Source organism: Battus philenor, unplaced genomic scaffold (genome assembly GCF_028537555.1).
Source record: "Battus philenor isolate CCGP_79_NKW_IND1 unplaced genomic scaffold, ilBatPhil1.0.hap1 SCAF_7, whole genome shotgun sequence".
NCBI lineage: Eukaryota > Metazoa > Arthropoda > Insecta > Lepidoptera > Papilionidae > Battus > Battus philenor.
In genome coordinates this window covers 10,252,188-10,272,861 of record NW_027181737.1, presented here as the reverse complement: position 1 = coordinate 10,272,861, position 20,674 = coordinate 10,252,188, and the positions used below count along the sequence as shown (strand labels likewise).

Here is a 20,674-nt window from a genome sequence, read left to right as displayed (position 1 = left end):
TCCAAGACCTTGGATAGAAATGGCAGAATTGATATAGTTTGAAAGTCCGACAGGGTAGACGGGTTAGACTTTAAGGAATGGGAGTGATTTGAGCATTTCTTCAAACTATTGGGAAGGTTCTGCTAGTGATAGAGAAATTAAGGATATGGAAAATAATTGGTGAAATTATGTCCAGGATGGGAAGGATCACTTTGTGACCCACACAGTCGACGTGCTGAAGAAGTATTTTACTTGACGGCATCTTACAAAAAAGAATAGTCACCTGTCAAATAACTTATTTATAACTCAAACAACTCGCCTTTAAACAATGTCATATGTTTTAGCTCTTAGGTTTAAATTATTATTCTTTTTGTAGTTGAATAAACAAGAAATATGCAAAAAAATGACATTGTAGTCCTTTTGCGGATTGACATTGATCGCTAAAGATAAAATTCGATCTACGGTTTTGTTGACAAACAAAACGCCAGTCCATAGACAAACATAAAATTAAAATAAAAACAAAAATACACCGATTTACTTATACATTTACTTACTTATAGGGTAGAAAAACAAAATACAACCAAAATACAGTATGGGACAGTTATCACAACTAGTGTATGACGAGAATAAATACAAAGGACATACATAACATTTGGGCAAGTTTATCAAGCTATTAATAGTAACTCTATCGGTCATTTTCATACAACTCTCTGTGCTCCAAAAAAATGATGACACGAAACATTAGTACCAAAGTAGCAAAATCAACCCTATATCACTTAACGGACACTATATAGGATCTTTCTTACACTGTATAGTTTCAAAAATTCTTTAATTATTTACGTATGTACAGAACAATGTTGACATTTAATAAGACAAAATATAAAAATTAGTTACATTTGATTAATCTGATGTCTGCTTAATATTGCGTATGTCCAACAGTGGGCGTCCTTCGGGTGACTATGATGAATGTTTTTGCTCTAAATCATGTCTTTTCATATTTTTTCTTGATTTTTTCCTGATTAATCTGAATTTTTCGGCCAGAGCATTTAGCTACATGAAGTGTCTATATTTTAAAACTAAACACCACGGTACTAAGGTAAGCCTTCTTATAAAATTTCTAATCTACTATAATTCATACAAATTAATCTGACTGAACTTGATGCATCTCTTAAGCAAGAAGATAAATGTATCATATTATAAACTAATGGTAGGCGGTATGGATAGTGAAATTATTGGGATTAATAATCGTGTAAATTACTATCACTAGGTGACAAGTGCAAACAGAGTATAGAGCAGGAATTGATTTTTCATAATTTTTTTGATCAGTACCGAAGGATTTATGTGTTATAAAGAAAACGAACACCCGCGATTATATGACATGTCTACAATTAAGTATAAACCTGGAGCGGAGACCTGGAACGGGCAGGCGCAATGTGAACAGACGACCTTTTCAAGTTCGATAGAAGACGCTAAAAGCGGCCCTCTTCAACCGGTCTTATTAGAAATCAACGGAGGAGGCAAATGTCCAGCACTGGATGTCTTATGGCTAAAATGATGATGATGTAAAATAAAACATTAAAATAAATCGAACTTCGCAATAACCTCTTTAAATTTTTTGAATTATGTAATTTATTTGATAATCATTAAAAATTTCACCAATTTAACAGACGAGAATTACAAAAAAGAAAAACATAAATGCACGTGATTGACATAAATACATATCCGTATACACTAACTTAGCAACAATATAATTTATTGAGTATTTTTATTCTAGTAATGATTTGCAACAGGAACAGCATGAGAAGCGTGACCTTCGCGGTGCACTACGGCGTTGAACCTGAAAAAAAAATTGTAGCATAAATATATCATCCACAAAAATGCATACTTTATTTATGTTAACCCGTTGTAATATAATATTTAGCACGCTAACTATTTTATTTATATTAATGGTAAAAATAATTTATAACTTATATAAAGACGATCACAATATATGTGACAATGCAGTTCCAGTTCTAATTTTGAACTATCGTTGCAATTATTTTTATTTTGACGTTTTCTACAGGTATATTTAAGCTACATAGTCCCCATAAGAAATAAAAATAAACAGATACTTAGACAAAGCGTATTAAAGTTCCAGTATATCTTGATACTTTATTTTATATTAGCTATTTTAACCCGGGTTGCGAACTAAATGTAAGCCCTCTGAAGCGCCGTTGTGGGTAGAGTTTTGTTAAATCTATGTGTAACTAACCGTTGTTTGGCAAAAGTATTTAAATTTTATGGTTTCGAAGATAAGTGATACTAGTACTGTCATACCCGTTGTGCGCGTCGGCGGTGTACTGGACAGTCCTGACAGTGCCGTCGGCCTCGTGGAGGCTGTAAGAGCCTTGCACCGCGTCTCCCTCGCGGCTCTCGTGCTGCGACTTGATATCGCCGGTGTGTGGGTCGGCTACGGAGTACTCGAATGAATAATGAGCTGGGGTCTGTAAGCGTAATAAAAGTAAATAATAAATATCATACTTGCTTAAACTGTTCATTAGTTATATGATTTTCAATTACAGGATGAACACTAATAATCCATACAAACGAATATGTGTTATCTCTATAACTTAATAATAACATACGTAATAATCCTGGTTGCTGTTGTAGTTGCCAGTATACACAGGCTGGTGTTGGAGAATAGCTGTGGGCGCTCTGTAGGCGCTCAGTCCGTGGTTGAGCACGATGTTGTTCTGTGCGTACCCTTGCCTGTATCCGTACCCGGCGTGGTACTGTCCAGCCGCCACAGCCAGGACAACAGTGGTAACAACGACCTAAGACAATATCACATGGTCTTAATTTGAATATCAACTAAATTAATTTAAATAAATGAAACCTTTTCTACCTTGGCGAACATAATGAAATTGTTTATTGTTTGAATTACAAGTGAAAACTGGTGCCTTATTAAACAATTACTTCTCCTTTTATACTAAGGGCGCTGAAAGACATTTTCTTAGCAAAACTTTTTTACGTAATTATTAACCGGTTAATTATTTAATTCAACCTCAACTGTCGCTTTGAAGAGATTTCGGAATAAACGATATTTTTACTTTAAGCGGAGCGTTACCTTATGTATGTAACCATGTAACCTAGTTAGAACCCCAAAAATGTTTATAATATTTTCTTTATTGGCTAAAGGTATAAAACTGCATTCCTTTTTTCTTTTTTGCAGAAAAATACCTAAGTTTGCTTATTCAAATTTACACAAAACGTATAAACTTGTACAAAAATTAAAATATTGCAAAGTTTGCGTAAAAAACTTTTTGTGGTAAAACGTAGAAAAGTCATAATAAACTAGTATAATTCCGATTTTTTTTAAATTCTACAAGGACTCTGATGATGATTTTTGTACATAAACAAATTTCTTAAGAAATTCTGTTACCAACGGAAGTTTGTAACTACCTTTAGTCACGAATTTTTGTGAGAAAAATTAGATACGGCTAATCTAGTATCGTGTTACAATAACAATTACTGGTGTTTCCGAACGATATAAAAGTCTTGCATTTTTTTCATAAGGTATCAGTATACAATACAGGTTAATCCAGTTAATTACGAGAATGTTCTCAAAGGTAATCATTTTAAATGACATGTTGACGATCTAAAAATTAGAGTTTATTTAGTAACAAAGAAAGACAAGTGTCCGTGGTAATATTGTACGTTGTAATTTACAGATGGTAATTGTTGCTTTCGCTTTGATGATGGTTGCGCACATTCATGGATATGAACATGCGTATTCATCGAACCACATCTCTCGTCACGATGGACATCACCAAGAAGTACACCACGATCATGGCCATCATCACGATTATTACGTAAGTATAACTGTTATTACTTTTTTTTTTCTATTTTTGAAAGGCACCAATACAAACAATTTAAATATTGGCTGTCAATTTCTGTAACAACTCGCCTTTTCTTGGTGGAAGCGAACCAGACGATTAAAGCCAATTGCTTTTAAAGTTTTAGATAGAATAATACGATAATATATTTGTTGTAATCTATCAGACACACCCCAAGTATGAGTTTGAATACAAAGTGGAGGACCATCACACGGGCGACATAAAGTCGCAACACGAGCACCGGGACGGTGACTCCGTGAAGGGTGGCTACTCCCTGCACCAGCCCGATGGTTCCGTCAGGCACGTCGAGTATCATGGTGATAAACATAGCGGGTAAGATCATAATATATCTTACAATAATTCTAAATATAATATTACAAAACCATCATAATATGAATTATGAATTATTTTATACTCTAAATGTATTATTTGAAGGTTTTCGAATAAATACTACCTGTTTCAATTTGATACAAATAATTTGTTCATTGAATTCATTTTATTGTTATTGTTTACAGTTTTCATGCCGATGTGAAGTACAGCACGCACCATATAGTTCCCAAGCATCACCATTATTGAAACAATTTATTTTAAAGCTTGTTTCATATTTTCTTTTACATTGTGCAATAAATTTTAATATTTTGAGAACTGTTATTTTTTGTTCACAAACAAAATGAAAACCTAGTGTTTGCCGGTTGTGATGGAAATACAATGATAATATCATTTAAAACTGTGTAAAATTTACTTTTTACAATATTTAACGTAATGCAATTCTGTAAGAAGTAAAATTCGACATGTATAAAATATTACAAGATATTTATTACAAGATATCAAGAAATAAAATCAAACAAAACAGTTAAACTATTTTGTTTTGTGAAACTGTCTTCTCTGGAACGAACATGACATTCTGCGCAGCTACGCAAAATCATTTTATTTACGCCGGTCACATTAAAGCTTCGAATAGTACAATTCAGTAGGCTCAAATACAATGATTTTCCGCCACTTTAATCTTCTACCAAATTTAAGTCAGGTATAGTGGAAGTAATGAACAGATCTTATAAACGGTGTGTACACTCATCAGTTTTAGTTCAATTTTAAAGTCAGACAAAATTTATTTATCAACAAATCAAAAATCTGTTCAAGCTTTTAAGAACCAAGCTCTATTTACAACACAGACGCAATATTTTGACATTGTGTCCCGCGCCTCCATTCATTTCTGTGTAGTGTAACGGTTTTATTATACTATAAACAAATGAGAGGCGAGAGTACACGAATATCAGCCACTGCAATTGGTACTGATATTTTTAAATTTAAAAAAGTCAGTGTTTATATTAAGTATTTTTATTTCAAATGATTCAGTAATCACAGAGATTGCATAAATAAAACAGATCCATGTCCTTGTCAACATAACATATTTAGTAAAAAAAAAATATAATTTAATTAAAATTAATACATATCGAAAATTTTGTATGTAATTTATTTTGTAATAATTTATTTAAGCCTACGTTATCAACATACTCAGTCCAAAAAAAGAAACTTGAGTGCCTCATTTGAATATAAATAAACAATAATTTAAGCCACAACAGAAAGACTATAATTTAGTGTTTTTATCCTAGTAATGATTTGAAACGGGAACAGCATGTGTAGCGTGGCCTTCTCGGTGCACGACAGCATTGAATCTGAAAAAATGAAGTTTCGGTATCAAGAATACATATTTAACAAAATTAGATATGTAAAACTTACATTAACTTCCTTGTAGTGCATTCATTAAAGAACAAAATTTATTACGAAGAATTATATAATTAAAACGAGTATCACTAATCTTTTAGCCTATCGGCACTTTTTCGCTATTTCGAATGTTGCTAAAGCCTCATTATACTGCACTATTTTCTGATTCACGAGTTTATATTTTAGTGTTGTTGTTAACTGAATAAAAAGATGCTCTTAATGCGGACTACGACTGTATTTAATTACTATATAATCTGTATGAGAGTTGTCATACCCGTTGTGTGCGTCGGCGGTGTACTGGACAGTCCTGACAGTGCCGTCAGCCTCGTGGAGGCTGTAGGAACCTTGCACCGCGTCTCCCTCGCGGCTCTCGTGTTGCGACTTGATATCGCCGGTGTGTGAGTCGGCTACGGAATACTCGAACGAGTAGTGAGCAGGAGTCTGTAAATGTAACAAAATATGTGCAAGATGTAATAAATATCCTCACTTGTTTAAACTATTCATTATTTTTTTATTTAAAGTACCGCTTGACTACTAATAGAAGTGGTGTTGTAATCTATAACATAAACAGTGAAAATAAATAAATCTTGAACAATTATTAACATAATGTACATTAGAAATGTTATAATGAATAATCTTGAGCACGTAGCTTGGTCGTATTACCTTCTTAAATGTGAAATCTTTTATAAGAGAATCTTACACAGACACACGTGTTATATATGAAACTTAGTAATAACATACGTAGTAATCCTGGTTGCTGTTGTAGTTGCCAGTATATACAGGCTGGTGTTGGAGAATAGCTGCAGGCGTTCTGTAGGCGCTCAGTCCGTGGTTGAGCACGATGTTGTTCTGCGCGTACCCTTGCCTGTATCCGTAACCAGCGTTGTACTGTCCGACTGCCAGAGCCAGAACAGCGGCGGCGACGACGAACTGTGATAATAGCATAGGGGCTTAATTCAAATAACGACTGGATTATACTAGGTCTTAAACAAGTTAGACCCTCTTTTACCTGTGTGAACATTGTTAAATTGTTGATTGTTTGAGTTATAAATGAAAACTGATACCTTATTAAAAATACTTCTCCTTTTATACAGAGGGCACTGAAATATATTTACTCCGCAAAACGTTGTTACTTAATTCATAACCGGTCGTTTATTTAATTCAACCTCAACTGTCGCTACAAAGAGAATAAATCAATTTTGTTAATTTTAAAAGCGATTTAAATGCGCTAATTACTATTCACGTAATTATAGCTTAAATATATTTTAGCCACTGCTTTTTATTTAGTATAATTCGGTACAAATACTTACAATGTTCACAAAATATCAATGAAAATATCGGGTTGTTCAAAATCGAAGAAGACTTAACAATAACACTGAATAACAACCCAAAAATATCTTGTTTGATGATTATATTTTCTAAAGTAGTTTTTCACGCTGATTACAAATCTGAAAACCGTTTTTCTCTATCACGTCAGGTTTTTAAGATATTAACGTAAACATACATTTTTTAATCCCTTATTGGTCAAGCTGAACTGCTAGGTTCACCTGTTTAATTTGCTATCACCAGGTACAAGAACTTCACAATTTCGACATAGACACAAAGAACTCGTGCAGTTCTTTGCAATGAGTGACAATATGTGCTACTGCACTGACATCCAAGGTCTTATGTCAAGCCTCGGTGTAGAACATAAGACTGAAGCATGGCGTCTATTTATTGATTCCTCCAAGGCAAGTTTGAAGGCTGTATTATTACACAATGGAAACATGTATGCATTAGTACCGGTTGTTTATTCTACTCATCTAAAAGAGACGTACGAAACCATGTCGCTACTTCTTGAAAAAATTTGCTATCGCGATTACATTTGGAATATATGTGGTGATTTAAAAGTGATCACTATTCTCATGGGAACGCAGACAGGGTACACCAAGTACTGCTGCTTTATCTGCGAGTGGGACAGCAGAGATAGGAAGCACCACTATATAAATAAGAATTGGCCGTGAAAAAGTTATTATGCCTCCACTTCATATAAAGCTGGGGCTCATGGAAAACTTCGTGAAGGCACTAGACAAAAACTCAGATGCTTTTCGGTACCTATGCAACAAGTTTCCAGAGTTGAGTTATGCGAAAGAGAAAGAAGGTATATTCATAGGTCCACAAAAAAGGAAGATCATAGCAGACAGTCACTTCGAAGATTTACTCAGCAGAACTGAAAAAAAGCATGGTTGGCATTTAAGTCTGTTGTAGCCAATTTCCTTGGAAATAGTAAATCTCCTGACTATGTAAATATTGTGCAAAAGTGCATTAGTGCGTACAAGTTAGTGGGTTGTAACATGTCCCTCAAGATTCATCTCCTCGACTCACATCTCGACTTCTTTCCAGAAAACCTAGGTTCTGTTAGTGATGAACATGGTGAACGTTTCCATCAGGACATCTCGGTGATGGAGTCACGCTATCAAGGCCGATGGAGTGCAGCAATGTTAGCCGACTATTGCCGGATGCTTCAGCGCAACATGCCAAATTGTCAGCACAAACGCAAGTCTACAGCCAAGAAATTCAAACGTTATTCGTACGTTATACCTATGTATTTTACAAGTGTATTATATCTTAAACTATGTGTATTTATGTTAAGTAGTACTTTATTCAGCGATATATGCTCTACTGTAACTTGCCTGCGAGTTGTTTGCTTTGATACAATATTAAACATATGTAAATGGTCAATGCCAAATATCTCAACAACGGTGGGTGATAGAGAAAAACGGTTTCTATATTTGTAATCAGCATGTCTTACTTGTTTTAAAACAAGTGTTGGTTTCCAAGATATTTTCCGAAAGTTTTTTTTTTGTTGTTGATTAGTGTAATTAACTTTAATACATAGTAATTCAAATTTTGAATTACTTTATTTCTAAAATTGTTAATTTTTGTTAGTGTTTACGATATTTTAATTGACAGCTATATAGCTTTATCCATTCACCCCTTTAAAGTCTTTACGCCTATTATCAAACACTCTGTATAATCATATGTATGATACTGACCAGTTACTTCAAAGAAATGGTACATGTTTTACACACGTAACTTAGATCTAAAATTGTTTCCCTTTCTTCCATTTGAGAGAAAATAACTGTTAAAATTTAATTGACGCGATAAATTTTAAGTGTTACATGTATATTTGATAGAATTTATTGCTTGAAATTGTTCAAAAATATTTTAGATTATTAATTATTACAGTAGTAAACAGAAAAAAACCTTTAAAACATAGTTTAAAAAAAAATAGGCAAATTTCGTAAACGATGTCACCAATAATCTTCACGAGAATTCAAGTGAAAAATTTTAAAATAAATCTTAGGGCAAAAAGTTCTGATTTCAAATATATTTATATACATACATACATATATAATAATATATATTAATAATAAAGAACTTTGCTATCAACTGAAATATGAAAGTACTACGGACAATTACGAGTCTTGCATCATATGTAAAACGATATAAATTCTTGCGCGTTTTTCATAAGGTATCAGTATACCATACAGGTTAATCCAGTAAATTATGAGAATGATTTCCAAGCTATTAGTTTTTAAATGATATGTTGACGACATGATAATTGAAATTTAATTAGGAACAAAGCAAGTAAAAAAGATGCTTATTGCTTATTCGCTTTGATAATAAGATAATCGGTTAAAATGTTTATGATTTACTAAATTTAAGCCAGGTATAGGGTATGTAAGTAATGAAACGATTTCGTAATCAGTATGTGCGCCCTGCAATCACCATCGACCGACGACTTTGTTAAGGTTGCGGGGCCACCTTGGGGACGGATGTGCTGCGCTTACCGATCCCAGATCTCCCATCTTAAGGCCACATCTGCATTTCGTTATATGAGATTTTTGGCTTACCCGCTACCTTTCAAACTAGCCCATCGGCTGCACTATGCCGGCACTTTTGTTCGTTTACTTATCTTTTCATTCCTGATTCGGTCTCTTATGTGGCGAGCTCAGCGCTTGGAGCGTTCGGATGTGTCTCTCGACTTTCCCGCCTCCCGTATTGCTGTCTTGCGAACGGTTCGCTGCCTTGCACCCCGGTGCAAGGAATTCCTGCGCACAGCGTGTGGAAGTGCGGAAGTGTTCTCGGACTTCCCCAGCTCCATTTCAGCTGTTGCTGCCCTTTAAATCTGTGCCCCTGCGCACGAAATCGCTACGCTCAGCGTTTGGAATGTCGGAAGTGTCTTCTGACTTTAGGTCTGCATTCTCGCTGCGAAACTCCGCAAAGCCTCCGGTCCCTCAGAGTGCTTTCTCTGTATTGCAGAGTACTCGTCTCTTCTCGCCGCCCTTAAAGCAGAATTTAAATAATTCCGCTCCCCCGTCTCAAAGTCAGAATGTACGCCTCACATCGAGCCCCGGCGGTCTCGATGCACGTCATGCACCACTCACTTACATATGACACGGTGGCCGCGTCCCCCTAACCCGGGTTAAAGCGAGGGCGGTCCGGAAAGGCCCGTGTCTCCACCGACCGCCGAGTAGTCCTCGCTTCGTCCTACTTACGCTACACCTCATTCACTACACTATACATTTACACGGGTATACATCCGCGTGTGTACGTCTTCGTTGTAACTGGGGTGCGATCGCCGGCATAAAATTTTTTAGTCCGTGGACCTATGTTTTCACGGGCTCAATTTCGATGAACCAGCACAGATCGGCTAGCAGCATAACTTCAAATACATCACAAGCACAATTATGTCAACAATCAAGTGCATACAAAAATTCATTCTAATAGAAACTTTATTATAACGATGCGCTCATTCACTTTTTTCATACATATGTATTATAATTATATTAGACGTAATTATATTTTTTATTACATATCGTTAGTACTCTACAACGTGTCTTAGCTAAGCTCGTCACTATCTATAACGACACATTGGGAGTATCAAAAAAATCTTTATTTCATTCCTAAAAGTAGAAAATAATAAAAGGTTTTAAAGTATTTATTAATTACAGATATAAATTACGTTATTCATAACAAAATTTGAACACATAATTTTTCAATCACTAATCAACTCTACAAATCAACACAGATTTCGTTTATTTTGAGTATATACTGAAAGACAATAGATCCATCAGTTGTTGCTCTATCATTTACATTTTACTTCACCCTTTTAAAATAATTAGTATTATTACGTGATTGCCATATTGTTCACAAAATGTATTCACCCAAAAATCAAAAAGTTGTTCAAGCGTATAGAAACCAGCCTCTATTCATCATCTTAACATGTTTCCTGCGTCTCCATTCATTTGCGTGTAGTGTAAAAGATAAAACTGTTACACTAAATTCAAATGAGAGAACACACTCAAACCCCTTTCAAATTCCGGGAATACACGATTATCAACCTCGATTTGTTTGCCCACAATTGATACTGATATTTTAAAATAAAAAAACGGACTTTATATTTAGTATTTTACTTTTCAAGTGAGTCAATGGCCACAAACATATGGCATTAATTAAACAAATCCATGTTCTGGTATACGTAACACATTTTGTCAGTTAAGACAATTACTTTAATTATAAAGAATACATCTCAAACATTTTGGTTTATGAAATTTATTTTGTAATAATTTATAAAAGCCTACCTTATTAATAAACACAGTTTAAAAAAAAACTAAAATGCCTGGTTTGACTACAAATAAACAGTAATTTAAGCCACAATATAATGACTATAATTTAGTGTTTTTATCCTAGTAATGATTTGAAACGGGAACAGCATGTGCAGCGTGGCCTTCGCGGTGTACGACAGCATTAAATCTGAAAAAATTAAGTTTTTTGTATCAAGCATACATGTTATAAAAATAGATATGTAAAATTAATAATAACTCCCTTGTAGTGCATTTATCAAAGAACAAAATTTATGTAATAGACAATCACGAATCTATTCTTACTACTAATTATTATTTTTCTGTTCCTAACAGCACTTTTCCGCTATTAAGAGTGCTCTAAGCCCCATTATACTGCACTATTACGAGTTTATATTTTAGTGTTGTTGTTAACTGAATAAAAAGATGCTATTAATGCTGACTACGACTGTATTCAATTACTATACAATCTGTATGAGAGTTGTCATACCCGTTGTGCGCGTCGGCGGTGTACTGGACAGTCCTGACAGTGCCGTCAGCCTCATGGAGGCTGTAGGAGCCTTGCACAGCGTCTCCCTCGCGGCTCTCGTGTTGCGACTTGATATCGCCGGTGTGTGAGTCGGCTACGGAATACTCGAACGAGTAATGAGCCGGGGTCTGTAAACGTAACAAAATATGTGCAAGATGTAATAAATATCCTCATTTGTTTAAACTATTCATTTTTTTTAAATTTAAAGTACGGCTTGACTACAAATACAAGTGGTATTGTAATCTATAGCATAAATAGTGATAATAAATAAATATTTGAACATATGTTAACATAATGTACATTAGAAATGTTATGATGAATAATCTTGAGTACATGCCTTGGTCGTGTTACCTTCTTAAATGTGAGATATTTTATAAGAGAAGCTTATACAGACACATGCGTATCATATATGAAACTTAATAATAACATACGTAGTAATCCTGGTTGCTGTTGTAGTTGCCAGTATATACAGGCTGGTGTTGGAGAATAGCTGCAGGCGTTCTGTAGGCGCTCAGTCCGTGGTTGAGCACGATGTTGTTCTGAGCGTACCCTTGCCTGTATCCGTAACCAGCGTTGTACTGTCCGACTGCCAGAGCCAGAACAGCGGCGGCGACGACGAGCTGTAATAATTGCATAGGGGCTTAATTGAAATAACGACTGGATTATACTAGGTCTTAAACAAGTTTGACTCTCTGTTACCTGTGGGAACATTGTTAAATTGTTGATTGTTTGAGTTATAAATGAAAACTGATACCTTATTAAAAATACTTCTCCTTTTATACAAAGGGCACTGAAATATATTTACTTCGCAAAACATTGTTACTCAATTCATAACCGGTTGTTTATTTAATTCAACCTCAACTGTCGCCACAAAGAGTGTAAATCAGTTTTGTTAACTTTAAAAGCATAAAGATTTAAATTAGCTTATTACACTATTCACGCAGTTGAATCTTAAAGATATTTTATTAATTGATATTAATTTTTTTAAATCGGTCAACTTACAGTGTCTCAAATTTTCAGCAACAATACACTACACTACACTAGTCTACGCTAGTCTACAATAAGTTGCAGAACCATATTACTTTTCATATACAGGTTGATTACTAAATAAAGTTTTTTTGTTAATAAAAAGTTTTAAAGTTTTTACGCCCATAAGTTACATTACACAAATATTTTTTTGCATTGTATGGCAATTGGCCAATAACGTCTGCCAGATAAAATTCAACTGAGACTGACAATAAACAATAATTAACATTACTATGTAGCAATCCAAATTTTATAAACACTTCATTTTTAGTTACGATTTACTGCAATTTAATTGACAGCTATATGTACATTCGCCCTATTAAAGCTTTTACGCCTGCAACCAATAGCTCTCTATAATCATATGTATAATATGGGCTAGTGACTAAAAAGAAAACTTATTTGTTTTACACATGTAATGTATTTTTCCAAACTATGTTTCTTTTTCTTCCATTTGAAGGGAAATAAATGTTAAAATGTGATTGACGATGTTTATTTTGTGCTATAAGAATCTTTGACAGAATTTGTTGAAATTTTTGAATAATGTTTTAGAAATTTGTTAAAATGGATTAGCAAACACAAAAACCCTTTGTGATACGATTTAAAAATAAATATGAAAATTTCGTACGCAATCACTTATATCACAAATAATCTTCTCGACAATCCATACCAAAAATTTAACAATTAATGATATAAGAATAATTTTGATTTATGTCATTATTTAATAGTCATTTCTAATTAAAATTTAGTTACATTTTCATAAAGAACTTTGCTGCTATCGGAAAAATGAAAGTACCAAAAATCACGAGTTTTATTAAAACAATTTGTTACGGCTAATCTATAGTATCGTGTAACAATACCAATTACTGGTGTTTCATTATAGGCAGAACTATATAAAAGTCTTGCATTTTTTTTATAAGGTATCAGTATACCATACAGGTTAGCCCAGTAAATTACGAGAATGTTTTCAAAGGTATGAATTTTCATATGATATGTTGACAATCTGAAAATTGGAGTTTATTTAAAAATAAAGCAAGACAAGTGTCTGTTGTAATATTGTACGTTGTAATTTACAGATGGTAATTGTTGCTTTCGCTTTGATGATGGTTGCGCACATTCATGGATATGAACATGCGTATTCATCGAACCACATCTCTCGTCACGATGGACATCACCAAGAAGTACACCACGATCATGGCCATCATCACGATTATTACGTAAGTATAATTGTTATTATCTTTTTTCTATTTTAAAAAAGGCACCAATTCAAACATTTTAAATATTGGCTGTCAATTTCCGTAACAACTCGCCTTTCCTCGTGGAAGCGAACCAGACGATTAAAGCTTAGCTTTTAAAGTTATAGATAAAATAATACGATAATATATTTGTTGTATTCTATCAGACACACCCTAAGTATGAGTTCGAATACAAAGTGGAGGACCATCACACGGGCGACATAAAGTCGCAACACGAGCACCGGGACGGTGACTCCGTGAAGGGTGGCTACTCCCTGCACCAGCCCGATGGTTCCGTCAGGCACGTCGAGTATCACGGTGACAAACATAGCGGGTAAGATCAATCAATATATATTAACAATCTTAGAAATGTTATTGTAAAACTAGTAATCTGCATTAAAGTTATGGGCTATTTTAATCCTAACAGCAAATTTTAATCAAGTATTTTTATTTTGCTATTTTATATATTAGAAAATTTTAGTATAAATAATTTTTCTTTCGTTAAACTAATTTTATTGTTACTGTTTACAGTTTTCATGCCGATGTGAAGTACAGCACGCACCATATAGTTCCCAAGCATCACCATTATTGAAACAATTTCTTTTAATATTTTGTGTTACATTGTACAATAAATTTTAAATATTGTGAACCTTTCTTTTTCTTCCACACAATCATAAAATCGGGTGTTTGCATGCTGTGACGGAAGTACGAAGATAATATCTTTAAAAGTATGCAAAAATTCACTGTAAGAATTGAAGTGCAACATCACGAATATATTTATTTCAAGACATCAACAATTTAAATCAAACAGTATAATAACCAGTTTTGGAATAACAAAACTGTCTTCTTTAGAATGAACACGATACTGTGCGCTTAATTTAGTTAAAATTTAATTTAATATAAAAGTAGTAAAACTGTAACATTAATTGTCCAATCCGTTTAAATTAAGTTAAAAAAGTTATATAGTTTTCACTAAAAAAACCTCATTATTTAAGCTATCCATGAACGCTTCAAATACTCCATTATATAAAAATTATATGCTACTATGTTAATGCGACTATATTTAATACATATTACGAATTATGAACCTTTTGCTTTAAGAAATGATGTGCATATATGGGTGGGCCACATGACCTCACTGAAAGAAACCTAATAAACTGTGAACTCATTTGTAAAACCTTATTGAGGCGTAATGAAACTGATCCGGTTTTGAAGTGATTGCTCACTGTTGGTAATAAGTAGATCATTTAGGGCAAGAACATGCTAAAAAGGTCGTAGTCGAAGATCGGTCAAACTTCCGAGATTGCGGCAAAACCCGCATTTATTCGCAATCGGATAATGCTGTGTCTGTTATGGCAGTGATTATTATGTGTTTTTACTACCAGGCTGAACCATCAATATAGATCTCTTCTGCGAAGAACTGATGAGATTAAAGTAAAGAGTTGGGAGAGAGCCGCCGAAATTAATTAATAGAAGTTGTGTGATTTCCCTTCAAAATTTTTAGCCATTTAGCAAAACTTGAGAGTTGAGCTGGAAAGTGAAAATGCAACCGCCATTAAGCCCCGACCTCACACCTTCAGATTACCACCTGTTTTGATATCTTCACAATTCTTTAAGCTATCAGGTTAATATTAAAAGACGGCTGCCAGAACTACTCATGGGTTTTTTTTTTCTATCAGAAGTCCTGAAACTTTTAAAGCAATGGCACAATTTCAATACTAAGAATATGGAAAAAAGTAAATAAAAATGGCACCTATGTTAAATGTAAATAAACTTTGACAAAATCTGTCTATATTTGTCATAGAAAATACAAGGAAGTTTTTCCTTAGTTTGTTACATTTCATTAAACTAAAATCTACTTTTTATTACGAAAAATAGACTCATTTCCACTGATTCTTAGTACAGAATTTTACTCCTCTTTTATAAGAAAATAAACTTCAGAGTTATGTAAATTAATGAAATCAAAACGTTTATAGAATTTATATTGATTCGCTCTGTTTGTTTACTATAGATAAAAGTATATTTTGGACATTTTATGATTTTTAGTTTTTTAAGATTTTTGCGTAAAGTTAGTAATAGGTAAAAGATTTAATTCGTTCTAGGATTTTAATATTATATTATCACAGATTACTCGTTTTTTGGCCAAACTTCTCAGAATACTTTCCTTTGGTTTACACAGCATTACAACAATTTAGAAGCAGATGCTTTCTAACATGATATTGCGTGATTTTTTATTGAACTTTCAGAAACAGGCATATGCCTATCAATCCATACTAAAAGAGTTAAGGTGAGAAAATGCAATTTAGCCAAAAATCAAAAATTAGTGCTTATGTAATATTATATTCGACAACACCGGTAGCTATTTAAACTATTGTAAGTAAAGTTAAAAAACTATGACGAAAATGTGTTATTGGTCATCATTTTCTAGTACAAAAATAGAAGTAGTTTATAAATAAAATTTCATTGGTTGCTTCTAATTTTTATTAGATTATTTTAAAAAGTAAAAGTCTGGAGTTATTTAAAGCAAAGTCTTAAAGGTAGTTACCGATTTATTTATTTATTTTGTAATCGTTTAAATATTTACAAAGTAACAGAAAAATTAAACGTAAATGCTTAACATGAACATATTTTTATGCACTTATGCTGTGAAGAAATAATTATAATTTAATAGGTGTTTTATTCTAGTAATGATTTGCAACGGGAACAGCATGTGAAGCGTGACCTTCGCGGTGGACAACAGCGTTGAACCTGAAAAATGGCCAGTTTTATTTGTTAATGAAATCAAATAATTTTTGAGGTTTCAATAAATAATATTTACACCTCTTTTAAAGAGGCCGGTTACGAGTACATTTAATTGATAAATGATCTGCATGAGGATTGTCATACCCGTTGTGCGCGTCGGCGGTGTACTGGACAGTCCTGACAGTGCCGTCGGCCTCGTGGAGGCTGTAGGAGCCTTGCACAGCGTCTCCCTCGCGGCTTTCGTGCTGCGACTTGATGTCGCCAGTGTGTGGGTCGGCTACGGAGTACTCGAACGAGTAGTGAGCTGGCGTCTGTAAACGTAACAAAATATGTGCAAAATGTTTTGACATTATACAATATAATTAAGAAACATACAACACTTACTTGCTTAAACAATTCATTATTATATGATTTAATGTAAGGCTTGACTACTTACAGCTGTTAGAAAAAGCTATTAAAGGTGGTTAAATTACAATCCAAAGCGTAAATAATTAAATGTATTTAAAATAATTTACATTTAAATGTCGATCGCTATTTTGGGGTGAATGTAGTAATTTTTAACAAAAAATGTTCTCTAGAAAATTCCAATGTACTACACTAAACTTATCTTATACATACTACATATTATATTTAGACCAAAAAGTGTAAAATGTTGTCTATAAATTATTAAACATATAATAAATAGTTGGTTTCTTGTGTTATTATTATTATGATAGCTGTTTAATATTGTTTTCTGTTTTTTTAATTCAGTTATTAACTTTGATTAAAAAAGCTGCGCGCCTATTATAGGAAAAGTCATTTAATTTTATACTTTGTTATAAGAAACTCAGGAAAATTATATTAAGTATTGCTGTTGCCACGCTATTTTACAGAAATAAATAAATCTAAAATAAATCACGTACATAGTAATCCTGGTTGTTGTTGTAGTTAGCGGTATATACGGGTTGGCGTTGGACGTTGGCAATGGGATTTCTGTAGGCGCTCAGACCGTGGCTAAGCACAATATTGTTCTGTGCGTACCCTTGCCTGTATCCGTAACCAGAGTTGTACTGTCCAGCTGTCAGAGCCAGAATAGCGGCGGCAACAACAACCTGTAATAATATCACAGAGATTTAATTTTAAAAACAACACGATAGTTCTATATTTTAAACAAATTAACATTTTTTTACCTTAGTGAACATTATTAAATTGTTGATTATATTTTGAGTTATAAGTGATAGCTGATGCCTGATTAAACAAGTAACCCTCTTTTTATAGTAAGGGCACAGAAATATTTTTACTTTTGCAAAACATTGTTACGTAGTTTGTAACCGGTTGATATATTTCAATCTCAACTGTCGCTTATAAAGTATTAAGCAAATTTCTTGGACTTTAATAAAAGTAAAGAAAAAAATTAAAAGAATTGTTTTAAACAGAGCTTTGCTTTTTTACACATAAAATAATCTAGTCATGATTTCAGGGTAATATTATAAGAATAATATTTCATAAAACATTTTCATTCATTCAGAAATACCATTATCTTGTGTCGATCTTAGTGGGAGGTCCGTACTTTTTATGGTCCCCATAAAATTGATAAAGTATATTATTTTAGAAAACTTCCTACTAATGTCAGTGTTACAAATATTCCGATTAAGATTTCTGTACGGTATCAAAATTAAACAAATCTTTCTAGGATTTTGTGACCAATGGCAATTAGAAACCAACTTAATATACATTTGTGAGAAATATTAGACACGGCTAATCTACTAACTAACGTGTTACAATAACAATAACGGGTCTTTCATTATAGGCAAAACGATATAAAAGTCTTACATTTTTGTCATACGGTATCAGTATACCACACAGGCTAAGCCAGTAAATTACGAGAATGTTTTCTAAGGTAATCATTTTAAAAGTTATAAGTTGATGATCCGAAAATTCGAGTTTGTTGAGGATGAAAGCAAGACGAAGAAGAAAGTGTCTGTTGTAATATTGTACGTTCTAATTTACAGACGGTTATTGCTACTTTCGCTTTGATGATGGTTGTGCACATTCATGGATATGAACATGCGTATTCATCGAACCACATCTCTCGTCACGATGGACATCACCAAGAAGTACACCACGATCACGGCCATCATCACGATTACTACGTAAGTATTTCAGAATATTTAATATTTTAAGTAATATCGCCTGCTAATTTCCAGAATTTCTGCCCCCCCCGCACTCTTAGAGGCGAATCAGATATTTGACGGAATTTAGTGTTAATTCTCAAGTGTCCTCTTGGAGGAGGATTACAAAATGTTAACAGCGCCTTTGTTCTCTTATGCCAGACACACCCTAAGTATGAGTTCGAATACAAAGTGGAGGACCATCACACGGGCGACATAAAGTCGCAACACGAGCACCGGGACGGGGACTCCGTGAAGGGTGGCTACTCCCTGCACCAGCCCGATGGTTCCGACAGACACGTCGAGTATCACGGTGACAAGCATAGCGGGTAAGATCCTGACAATTAAAATAATTACCGTAAGAGCATCATTTGAAACCAAAATAATTTGATTGAAATTGATCTTATCTATTTTTAAAGTTATAATATTTAATCATTAGGATCAAAGTTTATTTCTATTAAACCAAGTTGTATTGTTTAATTAATTAAAAAAAATAATTGAATCAGTTTTGATTTCATAACATAATTTTTGATCGTTATTATTTACAGTTTTCATGCCGATGTGAAGTACAGCACACACCATATAGTTCCCAAGCATCATCATTATTAAAACGACGTTCAATAACACCAATTTTTTATAAGATTGTATAATAAACGTTAAAAGTATAAATAGTGTCTAGTTAATCATCATACGTATTCCAAGAACCATGTATTATTTGTCTTTCATATATTAATGTACTTAACGAATAATAAATACAAAAACTTATTTAGATTAGCCGAGTAGAGGTCAGACATATTTTTCGAATCTACAAATATAAGGTTAAAAACCAATAAGCTCTTATAGTTATAAAACTTGTCCAGAAAAAAAAACTTATAATGGGTTTTATGAAATTAAATCCCTAAAAGGCAGTGCGAGTCAAGCGAAAAATGCGGTAGTTAGCTTTAAATAAAATGGATAAATTGATAAGAAAAATGTTTAAACTTTATAGTGTTAATGCGAGCGAGATGATATTATTTGACATTTACATGATACTATGAATTTCTATATACATAAAAAAATTCCAATGAATTTTTCACTAGGTCTCGAAAATCCTTAGTTTCGGTCAGGATAAGATCAAAGTTACCGACGTAATTCGAAAATTTGCTCGTCTGAAGTAGTAGTGAGCAGGGCATATCGCTCGTGTAAGCGATATCTGTTGGGGCCAAAAAGTTCTCGAGTGGTGTTCACAAGCTGGCAGACGCGGTAGGCGAGGTTCTTCCCTAGATGGACCGTCGCTAGTAGTTAGTAGTTAAAGTCGCCGGAAGTTGCTGGATGTGAGCAGTGCAAGACAAGGACAATGACTTACAGTAATATGATGAGAGATAGTATGAGATGAGACTACATCTCTGAGTATTTTATTTATTGCTTCCTTAATTTCACTTTTCATTTTTAAAATAATATATGTACGAGGGCATAATATGAAATAAATATGGTGGTCTCATCGCAAATGGACATTTCTCCTAGACAATCATTAGATGGACTTGGTTAAAAAGGAAAAATAAAGCAGGCAATCATGAAATGTCGAAACGGATTGAAAATTTAATGTACATACATACATATTAAAATAAACGATATTATTTTTATTACTTATTTAATCCATATATTTTTATATATAAGCAGAAGTACAAAATTAAAATTAAAAGTATTGAAGCCTTACCAGCCTTTTGAAAATTCGGCAAAGGTTCTCCTCGCTTTCAGCGTGAACGGTAAACTATTTTGTAGCTTATACACACATAGTAGAATCGAATAA

At 33.5% G+C, this 20,674-nt stretch overlaps 5 protein-coding genes across 5 annotated transcripts; 2 read left to right on the top strand and 3 right to left on the bottom strand.

The window, feature by feature from the left end:
- Positions 1-1,749: 1,749 nt before the first annotated feature.
- Positions 1,750-6,524, bottom strand: LOC137931200 (uncharacterized). The gene is made up of 7 exons (XM_068774609.1): positions 6,321-6,524; positions 5,854-6,020; positions 5,477-5,530; positions 4,027-4,216; positions 2,604-2,792; positions 2,296-2,462; positions 1,750-1,816 (listed from the first exon to the last, which is right to left on the bottom strand). The coding sequence occupies exons 1-7, from the start codon at positions 6,522-6,524 to the stop codon at positions 1,750-1,752; spliced, it is 1,038 nt and encodes a 345-aa protein (XP_068630710.1).
- Positions 3,554-4,459, top strand: LOC137931073 (cuticle protein 7-like). Its single transcript, XM_068774473.1, has 4 exons — positions 3,554-3,587; positions 3,690-3,830; positions 4,021-4,187; positions 4,370-4,459. The coding sequence occupies exons 1-4, from the start codon at positions 3,576-3,578 to the stop codon at positions 4,428-4,430; spliced, it is 381 nt and encodes a 126-aa protein (XP_068630574.1). The 5' UTR covers positions 3,554-3,575; the 3' UTR covers positions 4,431-4,459.
- A 4,787-nt stretch (positions 6,525-11,311) lies between the features above and the next one.
- On the bottom strand, positions 11,312-12,370 carry LOC137931199 (cuticle protein 7-like). Its single transcript, XM_068774608.1, has 3 exons — positions 12,167-12,370; positions 11,697-11,863; positions 11,312-11,378 (listed from the first exon to the last, which is right to left on the bottom strand). Exons 1-3 carry the CDS (start codon positions 12,368-12,370, stop codon positions 11,312-11,314), a joined length of 438 nt encoding a protein of 145 aa, XP_068630709.1.
- Positions 12,371-13,692: 1,322 nt separating this feature from the next.
- LOC137931057 (RNA-binding motif protein, X-linked-like-3) lies at positions 13,693-19,494 on the top strand. Its single transcript, XM_068774458.1, has 7 exons — positions 13,693-13,731; positions 13,835-13,975; positions 14,161-14,327; positions 14,525-14,561; positions 18,727-18,867; positions 19,048-19,214; positions 19,434-19,494. Exons 1-7 carry the CDS (start codon positions 13,720-13,722, stop codon positions 19,492-19,494), a joined length of 726 nt encoding a protein of 241 aa, XP_068630559.1. The 5' UTR covers positions 13,693-13,719.
- LOC137931115 (cuticle protein 7-like) lies at positions 16,675-17,832 on the bottom strand (the record flags this gene model as incomplete). The annotated part of the gene is made up of 3 exons (XM_068774515.1): positions 16,675-16,741; positions 16,880-17,046; positions 17,638-17,832. Coding segments are annotated over 3 exons (429 nt in total), but the record flags the coding sequence as incomplete, so codon positions are not given.
- Positions 19,495-20,674: the final 1,180 nt, after the last annotated feature.

Excerpts from the sequence above, each read along its gene's own strand:
- LOC137931199 (XM_068774608.1), bottom strand. The coding sequence starts at position 12,370 with ATGCAATTATTACAGCTCGTCGTCGCCGCCGCTGTTCTGGCTCTGGCA. Across the intron at positions 11,864-12,166 it reads ACAGCAACCAGGATTACTAC|ACCCCGGCTCATTACTCGTT; the intron begins GTATGTTATTAT and ends TTACGTTTACAG. Across the intron at positions 11,379-11,696 it reads ACCGCCGACGCGCACAACGG|ATTTAATGCTGTCGTACACC; the intron begins GTATGACAACTC and ends TAATTTTTTCAG.
- LOC137931200 (XM_068774609.1), bottom strand. The coding sequence starts at position 6,524 with ATGCTATTATCACAGTTCGTCGTCGCCGCCGCTGTTCTGGCTCTGGCA. Across the intron at positions 6,021-6,320 it reads ACAGCAACCAGGATTACTAC|ACTCCTGCTCACTACTCGTT; the intron begins GTATGTTATTAC and ends TTACATTTACAG. Across the intron at positions 2,463-2,603 it reads ACAGCAACCAGGATTATTAC|ACCCCAGCTCATTATTCATT; the intron begins GTATGTTATTAT and ends TTACGCTTACAG.
- LOC137931073 (XM_068774473.1), top strand. Across the intron at positions 3,831-4,020 it reads GCCATCATCACGATTATTAC|ACACACCCCAAGTATGAGTT; the intron begins GTAAGTATAACT and ends GTAATCTATCAG. Across the intron at positions 4,188-4,369 it reads CATGGTGATAAACATAGCGG|TTTTCATGCCGATGTGAAGT; the intron begins GTAAGATCATAA and ends TATTGTTTACAG.
- LOC137931057 (XM_068774458.1), top strand. Across the intron at positions 13,976-14,160 it reads GCCATCATCACGATTATTAC|ACACACCCTAAGTATGAGTT; the intron begins GTAAGTATAATT and ends GTATTCTATCAG. Across the intron at positions 18,868-19,047 it reads GCCATCATCACGATTACTAC|ACACACCCTAAGTATGAGTT; the intron begins GTAAGTATTTCA and ends CTCTTATGCCAG.